Source organism: Alexandromys fortis, unplaced genomic scaffold (assembly GCF_014885135.2).
Source record: "Alexandromys fortis isolate MF-2015 unplaced genomic scaffold, M_Fortis_MF-2015_v1.1 scaffold_199, whole genome shotgun sequence".
In the NCBI taxonomy this organism is placed as follows: domain Eukaryota; kingdom Metazoa; phylum Chordata; class Mammalia; order Rodentia; family Cricetidae; genus Alexandromys; species Alexandromys fortis.
The window spans coordinates 185352-194150 of NW_026068074.1; the positions used below are offsets into that span (position 1 = coordinate 185352).

The 8799-nt window shown below is 51.6% G+C and overlaps 1 protein-coding gene across 4 annotated transcripts in view; it reads left to right on the forward strand.

Annotated features, from left to right (window-relative positions):
• The window catches only part of Arhgap44 (Rho GTPase activating protein 44), a 152862-nt gene that overhangs the window by 140851 nt on the left and 3212 nt on the right, over positions 1–8799 (forward strand). For 2 of the 4 annotated variants that reach the window (XM_050121575.1, XM_050121578.1), the window contains 3 exons: positions 2279–2506; positions 4271–4428; positions 6018–6395. In XM_050121575.1, coding sequence (XP_049977532.1) covers positions 2279–2506; positions 4271–4428; positions 6018–6395 — 764 coding nt within the window. Of the gene's footprint in view, positions 1–2278; positions 2507–4270; positions 4429–6017; positions 6396–8581; positions 8634–8799 lie in introns of all 4 variants that reach the window. The other 2 variants (XM_050121576.1, XM_050121577.1) reach the window with 2 other exon arrangements.

Genomic DNA, 8799 nt, shown 5'->3' on the forward strand with positions numbered 1-8799 from the left:
CTATTGAGTCACCCCAAGATTTATATAACTACTTGAAAATGTCAGTGGACATGGTGTGCGTGTTCACTGAACCCACGATATCCCACCCATCAGGCTCTCCAGCAGGCAGAGGGGTAACTGGCATAGCCAGCAGCCTCTGGTGAAGGCGGCAGTGTGCACTCAGCTTGGAATTCTTAGATGCTGACATTTGCCGGTCATAATTACCAGGGCTCGCTCAATACCTAACTGGTACCCAAGCCTGCTCTTTCTGCTGCTGAACCAGATCAGTGGGTAGACTGGGGTCTGAGGTTCTCATTATTAGAAGCTGCCCTTGGAAAGAGAAAGAATTTCTCACAGCTCTGCTTCTAAGGACCCAGCTTTCCCTCCCTGATGAGGGAAGGCCTTCCTAAGCAGGAGAGAATGTGGCAGAGCAGAGGGGTGGGGCTTCTGGACCCCGTGGCTGCCTGACCTTGGACACTAAGTATTACAGCCTCCCTCCCTTTGTTCAGGAATAAGCTTTTCTCCCCCTTTGTCCTGATAAATTCTGAAACCCAGAAAGCATAGTTTGCTGATCCTCCTTGGCCTGCTGTCACTACCAGGGGACACTCATGGACCCCCTGCTCCAGTTTGATGACATTCCTGAGGTTCTCTGGGTGCTCTCTGAGGGTGCTTGTTCAAGATGACAAAAGCCAGTGGGTCCTGGGAAGAGATACTCCCCCTCCATTCCAAGAGGCCCTCTTGAAGCCGTCTTCAAGGGGACCTAGAAATGGCAGCTATAGCACTAGGCATGAAAGGTTCAGGAAGCTAAGGCAGCCTCAGTTGGTTTGGTAGCAAGCACCCTCACGGCACTTCTCACCTCCGGTCTGTGCTGAGGTGTGTTTCCTTGAAGGATCCACTCCACCTGCTACAGCTTATCTCTGTTTTGAATTGGCCTCTCATCCTGCTGCACCTCTATAAGGTACATGTGCCCATTTTAGACAGGCAGGACTCCATGGTGCACTAGCTCAGCCCTTTGGACCACTGAGGGAGAAGAGGGGTGATGAACACGGGCGTGTCCTCTTACTTTCCCCTCCTGTGCTGATAAGCACTAGAGATGCTCATGACCTGGAGTGCAGCTTGTCCTGGCACAGAAGTCCATGCCTCCCTCCATATCAGAGTTCTTGTATTAGTCAACGAAGCTGTGATGGGGTGCTCACTGCTTTCTGTGTTTCATACAACTTGAAAACGAGCAGATGTCTGGCGCTCTGATGATTCCATCGTCCCCAAAGCCCCTGGCAACTAGACAGATCTGCTCTATCCACCGACACGACTGTGGCTTGTGTAGACACAGGAGAGGCTTGGAGGGCAGCTACACAGTAGTCACCCTGTCACACAACCCGAACTTTACCCAAGTTCTCATTATTAGAGTCAGGACTCTGACTATCACAGGACCCCTTGCAGACATACCACCTGTGTCCAAAGGAAGCTGTAGATTCATTGACACTAATATCTGTATGTTTCTGTCCCTGCAGCCTTAGGAAAATCCAAAGGTACAGTATCCTCTGGTAGCTACGAGGCCACTTGCAGTCTCTTAAAGCAAGCAAGCTGTGTGGTAGTGAGCTCGGCAAGAGGGTGAATGTGCCATGTTTGGTTGCTTGTCCGACTTACTTGGAGCTGTGTGTCCATCATCAAAATAGACTCCGAGCCTGGAGGGACCAAAGGCATGAGCAGCTCCTTCCATGCTATCTAAATACGCAGCTGTGGCCTACAGAGGTTGTGCCTTGACAGGATACCCAGCAGTGGCAAAGCTGGGGCTAGAACCCACCTTGCAAAAAGGATGTATTTAGAAGTCTCCTGCCGGTTGGTTCACGTCCTAGACTGAACCCTCCATATCCCACCCTCCTTCATCTCACATGGGAAGAATGTTTCCCTTGCCCCACAGGTAGGCCACATTCTGCTCTGAGGACAGCTTGAGTTCCACACCCCAGGATGCTTTGGGGGCCATTATCCCAGGGCCTGCTGGCTTTGGCAGAGGGTAAAAGCACAGATTGTGGGCTCCCAAGCTGCTGGCTGTGCCCCGTTGTGCGTTGCCACTGTGGGAGGGCGGCTCGTGCCAGGCCTGGGCTGGTCCCCAGCAGCCCGGGCACTGGAGCGTCGCTAGCCACACCTCTCCACTGTAGGCATTGCTTCCCAGGGCCCAGGAGGGTGCTAAGGCTGCTGCTCTCTCCTAACAGATTGCTTGAATGTCTCTGCTTCATGGGGGAGGGAACATGTCACCTGTCACACGTGGGTAAGCAGATGTCTTTGTGTCCCTCGCTAGCATGGGTGTGAGGGTCATGGACACATCTTGGGTGGCTCGAAGAGGCTCCTCTGCTGGTCGGAAAGCATCCTGCGCCCCGCCTTCCATGCAGCCTCCTGCCCCACCCTCCGAGCTGGCTGCACCCCTGCCATCACCCCTGCCGGAGCAAGTCCCAGACAGCCCCGCCACTCCGGCTCCTGCACTCTCTCCATCAGCTGCCAGCCTGCAGCCCACCCCTGAGCGCCCCAGGTAAGCCCAGCCCCCACCATGGAAGGCTGGCCTGTATGCTGGGGTACATGCTGGGGTGCCTGGGCTCTGGCTCCCACTCCAGGCCTCCTGGACTTGCTCACCCCCACCCCGCCACAGCAGAACAATCATGTTTGGCTTTCTCCATCCTGCCAGCGCCCAGTCACCTGCATCACCTGCCCTGGGTTACCAGGTGAAGCACAGGCTTCCCAAGAGCAGCATCCCCAAGCAGACATAGAAGGTGGCACTTCTCCAGCCCCTGCTGGGGACTTCCCACCCTCCATGTCCCTCTTCCCCTGCCTGTATACGTTCACTGGTTTGAACTTGAGGATGTCAGCATTTCTCCCTTCTGCCTTTACGTTTGTAGGGGCAGTTTTCACTACTAACATTAGTGTAGACCAGAGGTGTAAAGGTGGCAGATACCCAAGGCATGGTCATCTTCACAGTGTGCTGTCTGCTGGCGTTGCCTTTCAGAGAAGAGAGCATCCATTCCACCACCAGTTCAGTGAACATTACTAGAACTCTCCTCGCCTAAAGCTAGTAACGTGGGATTTCTGTCTACATCTCATGCCCTCCTGACACAACACTAGGCTCAGTGTGGTCCAGGGTGGAAGGCAGGGATACCGTACCTGGTGAGGCCCAGGCAGAAGGCAAGACCTGGAAGCGGAAGCGCACCATGGAGTGGTTTGTTTCTCTTCTCATGCAGCAACCAGAGAACTAGAGAGGCTGCTTGCTTGGGCAGCTATGCTAGGGACACACACACCCTCACAGACATGAGGTGAGATGGGGTGCTGAGTACCCTGAGCCTTTAACTTATACTGTTCCTAAATCAGATTGCAGTTTTTTATTTTTTATTGCTTGCATCCTTAAATGAGTAGAACAATTCCATTTCAAAATATAAAAGTGACAAAGGGCAAAGGAGATAACCATAGATCACCGGGTGTGCTGGAGTGCTTGCTGACTGTAGCTCAGAGAAGCCCAGATGCTGGCTTTGCACCCACAGGACTCAGGGTCCATGGGAGTTGCACACAGGGCAGTGAGATCTTAGAGATGTAGATGTTGGTAACAGTGGTCCAGACAGAAGAGGCACATGGCCAGATTGACTGAGATGGTCCCCTCTTGCAGCACTCAACTGCATCACCGCTTGTCCCATCTTACAAAAGAGATGTAGTGTGGCTTATCTGTCCATATGAATACTACTCCTGAGGATGGATCACCTGGGCTCTGAAGGCACTCCAGGGCTATTGTGCATTGGTACCTCTTAGGGACACTTCTAAGAAGGGTATCACTCACTGGTACAGATTATTGCAAAAGCCAGACATGTCTTCTTTGACTGGAGAGCCATTGCCAGAGGCTTGGCAGTAGAGACTGTGTTATCAGTGCTTGCTGGGCACACTGACTCTAGCAAGCCCTCTTGATTCTGGTAGCCATGATGATGGAAGGAACAAGAAGATTCAGGTCTTTAGCTTCAAAATGACTCGGCTTTCCCTGGTTGAGGATAGCACATAGAGTGGCCACACGTGTGTTCCACGGTGCTCATTGGTCACCAGAGAGCAGAGGATGCTGGCTGTGAATACCAAGCTGAGAGGGGAACCCACACCATCAGTGCTCCAGGAAGGGAGAGGCACCTCCCCTATCCGGGACCATCAAAGGCACTGAGAAGGAACCGAGACAAAGCAGTGAGAGTTAAGCAGGGACCAGACACTTAGCAGTGCAGTGAGCAGGATGGGTGCTGGAGCTGACTTGTCCTGTGTGCTTGTGTTTCAGTGTGTCTAAAAGCAAGGAACTGTCTCCAGGGTCTGGGCAAAAAGGAAGTCCAGGTTCCATCCCGGGGACAGCCTGCCCAGGGTCGCAACTGGGGCCACAGCCGGCTGCCAGCCCCAGCCAGCTTCCTGCAGACCAGAGTCCTCACACCCTCCGGAAAGGTAGGTCCCCTCTGCTGAGCATTCTTAGGCCGGATATGGACGTTTTCCCCATTAGCAAGGGCCTCCTGAAACCTTTGCTTAGTGAATCATTCCCAGTCTCAGTGCTCCCAACCCCACCAGGGAACATACCACACATGAGGCGGGTCAGTAGGACATGGATGGAGGAGAACTTCTGGAGTGTATCCTGACGCTATGGTGCTTCACCACGTAATGCCGCTAAATTACCATCACCACGTAATGCCGCTAAATTACCACACTGCTGTGGAGAAAATCTTGTTCTTCACACTATACAAAAGAGGCCCGTTTAATTTTTTAGAAGAGGCTAAAATAATTATCCCCAAAGCATGTAGGAGCAAGTAGAAGATAGAAACCTGACCCCAAGTTGGCAGAGCCTATCTCTTATCTTATTTCCCAGGCTCGCCTCCCTGCAGTGTGGATATCCTCAGAGTGGCTTTTCTTTCATGGAGTGGCTTTGGAGAGGGGCAAAGATGGGGAGGAGGCCACTGGGTCTCTCTGGAGACTTAGATGAGGTCCTTCTAGCATTTGTGCTGGCAGCCAGCCCTCGGTTCTGAAGACTAATGTTCCTGTTCTCGGGGCGTTTGCCTGTCAGTGGGATCTCCTGGGTACTCGACTCCATTGTGGAGAGCGTTCATTTTCAATTCAAGGTAGCAGGTTTCTCTAGGATTAGTAATAAAAGGGGAAAGAGACGCATTCAGAAAGGCCGGGGCAATGCTGCACTTTAAAATGCAGCCATGTGGGGTGTGGTGTGGCTTGGGGCCTGACCACTTTCTTATTCCCCAGCACTGCAAAAGAGAAAATTACAATTGGGCCATCCCTACTTGTGCCCAGGGAGTGCAATTCTTAATTAAAAAGGGGTAAAAGACAGTGACCCATGGCCACAGGCATGGAAGTGGGGGATGCAGTTACCAGGTCACAGTTGTGAGAGGCGGAGTTCAAATGTTCCATTGCACAGTGGGCTAACTATACAGTCCATATACAGTAACTAATTAGACATTTCCAAGGAATTAGGGAAGTCTTAGCCAGTTCCCAGCACACAGAAGTGATCACACTTGGGGACAAGGGAATGGTAATGACTGTAATTTGGTCATTATGCATTGCGTTCCATCGATGTACAAAAGCTATTATATCTGTTAACTCAAAGATTACAAACCAAAGCCTGGGCAGCCGGTGCCCAAACATGAGAGGGTATCTGAGTCAATGTGGGCTGGGGGTGTCTGGAGCCGGAGGATTTATCAATGGGAGACAGAGATATTGTGCAGCTTCCAAGCCCATTTTCTTCTCTGGCAGCCCTCAGCAGCTGTGGTAACACCCTGAATTAAAATCTTCCCCAATAGAGCCGGCCTTACTGACTTCCTCTTAGAACTCAGCAAGGAGAGGAAGAGAAGTAAGTTAGCAGCAGGTGGTAAGTTAAGAAAACTCAGCATTCTCTGAAGTTTTACAAGCTCATTGGCTACTCGTGGCATCATGGGAGGAAGCAATGGCAGCTGGGAACCATGAGGACACACACTACCAGTCGTTCCAGTGAGCTTCCCTGATAATCATTTGTCCTGTGCTGTTTTCTCTTACAGTTTCAAAGAAGTTGGCACCGATTCCTCCCAAGGTCCCCTTCGTGCAGCCAGGGACTGTTTCTGACCAGCCCACTGGCCAGCCATCCCCAGTCAGCCTGTCTCCCACTCCACCGAGCACTCCATCCCCCTATGGACTGAGCTACCCGCCAGGGTACTCCTTGGCCTCTGGCCAGCTTTCTCCTGCCTCAGCCCCTCCCCTGGCCTCTCCCTCTGTCTTCACAAGCACTTTAGCCAAGTCTCGGCCCACCCCTAAGCCCCGACAGAGGCCCACCCTGCCGCCACCTCAGCCTCCTAGTGTCAGCCTGTCGGCCTCAAGTCCACAGTCCACGGAGCACCCCATGCTAGACGGCATGTCACCAGGGGAAAGCATGTCTACAGGTATGCAGGTCATGGGCTATCTGCAGGGCTCCTGGGACGCAAAGCAGAGTGTGCCAGGGCCAGGAGCAGCAGTCACCTCTGGCCACAAGCCCCCTAGGGAAAGCGGTCCTGGGGAGCAGTTAGTGTGCAGGGGAGCTCTTGGGACTTCTCCAGCCTAGGGATCTAATTCTGTGCAGTTGGTAGGACTGAGTCCTTTGGAGTGAGACCTCCAGAGAGGCTGGCATCAGAGCACAGAGGCGGTGTCAGCTTCCCCCAGAAAAAGCCCAGCAACTGAACAGTACAGATACTTATCTGGAGGAGAGCGCCTTGCCCTGAGGAGAAAAGTAAGCCTCGCTAGGGAGATGTATTTGCAGACACGTATTACAGATGGGTCACCTTCAGAAAAATAAGTCTCCTCTTCTCTCACCAAAACCCCCCAGCAGCAAATTAGTCAGACCAACTGCTTTACTGCATTGTACTGTAAATTCAAAATGAAGGTGGAGTTGTCTTCCCAGGAAAATGTATGAAATTACAGTTTGTGGCCACTGTTGGCTGTGGAAGAAGTGAGGCATTTGAAAATGTCTCCCGGACACTCACCTTACACAATTGTAAGGTCAGGGGCTGCTAATGTCCTGTGATCATTCCCTTATTCCGGCTGTCTTGGAGTGTCACAGTACTGTCAAATATCCTGCAGCAATACTACACATACACTGTCGTAGGGGTCTATGGCCATGAAAGACATCATGAACCAAAGTACCTTGGGGAGGAGAAGGTATTAGCCTTACAGTCCATCATCTAAGAAAATTGGAAAAAAAAAACTCCGGGCAGGAACCTGGAAGCAGGAGCTGATGAAGAGGCCCTGAAAGAGTGTTGCTTACTGGCTTGCTCCTCATGGCTTGCTCAGACTGCTCTATCAGGACTGTGATCCCAGACATGATGGTGAGAGAGAACACCCACAGTGACTGGACCCTCTCTCCTATCATCAGTTAAGAAAATGTATCACACAAGCTTGCCCACAGGCTAATCTTGTGAGGGCATTTTCTCAAGAAGGTTCCTTCTTCCCAGCTGACTCATGTCAAGTTGAGAAACCAGTGCACCACAATAAATACACCACACCCCAATATGTGCATACACATACCTGCATGTTTACTTAACACCCACGTACACACATCACATATGGACTACATGCACATGCAGCACACACAAATATATAAGCTATACTTGGACCACATGTACACACCATACTCACATATATACAACACATATAACACACATACATATGTACATAGCATGCACAAACATATAACACATGACATTCATGCACACACATTAAGAAAACCACATGCCTACATGCATTATGGGCCACAAGTATCATATGCCACACACATACTAAGACCACCAACATACTTGGGTACAGTGGGACCTTGCTCAGACACTGCCTTCTTTCCCCACCACATCATCACAAAACTTGCCATGGTCCTCCCTAGTTGAGTTGGCAGCCAGCTTGTGGGGGTGAGCTCTTGGCTGTCCATGAAAATGCTACTCAATAGCAAGCGCTGTGGTGGGTCAGGAGTGGCAGCCTTATGGGGAGAGCCACCAGGCAACCTGGCTTCTATACTTTCAGAAGTGATCAATACTGAATACACACAGCTGCGGTCACCCGTTACATACTGAGTAACACTGTATTAACCGATATTGAACACACAGCTGCGGTCACCCATTGATTGGCTCAGTCAAACCTAACCGTGGGTGCTGCCCTTGTGCTCGTAGAGTGGGCACTGGCCAGAGGCACTTGTGGGACTGCGCCTTCAGCATTCTAACCACTCCCGGGCAGGGATACAAGGTCACCCATTCTGCAGACATAGGATGAACAGTGATGTCACTCAAGAAAATGGAAGAGAACACAATGACATAGTGGTAGGTGGGTATCAGCAGTCAAGGAAGGACAGTGCCTTTTAGCTTGTGAGGCATAGAAGGTCACAAGAATGTCTGTGACCTTCTGACTAAAGTAACATCCTGCCCGACGTCTCTGTCGTTTTAGTGTTCTCTGGGCAGCAGACCATTGTGTGTCGTGTATGTATAGGTCTGACAGTGTAGACTCTGGAGTCAGTGTGGCCTATCTGGGACTGTGACATGGGCAGTGTTTTGTTACATGTGTTCCATCCTGTTTGTTCCTCTCTCCGAATCCTATCATTATGTTCTTGCAGCTGTGTGACATGAGTGACGCAGTGTTGGATACGTGTGAGGGGGATTTTCAGGGTAAGCTGGCCCCAGCTCACCTCGCTTTACACCTCCTAGCCGGCCCAGCCAGCCGCCTGGCTACCACCCCTCCCACCAGCCCCTCCCCTCACTGCATGTGGCTCAGACCCACCAACAGCATGCCTACTTCACTTACTGGCGTTCCCCAGCCTCAGGGAGCCCCCTG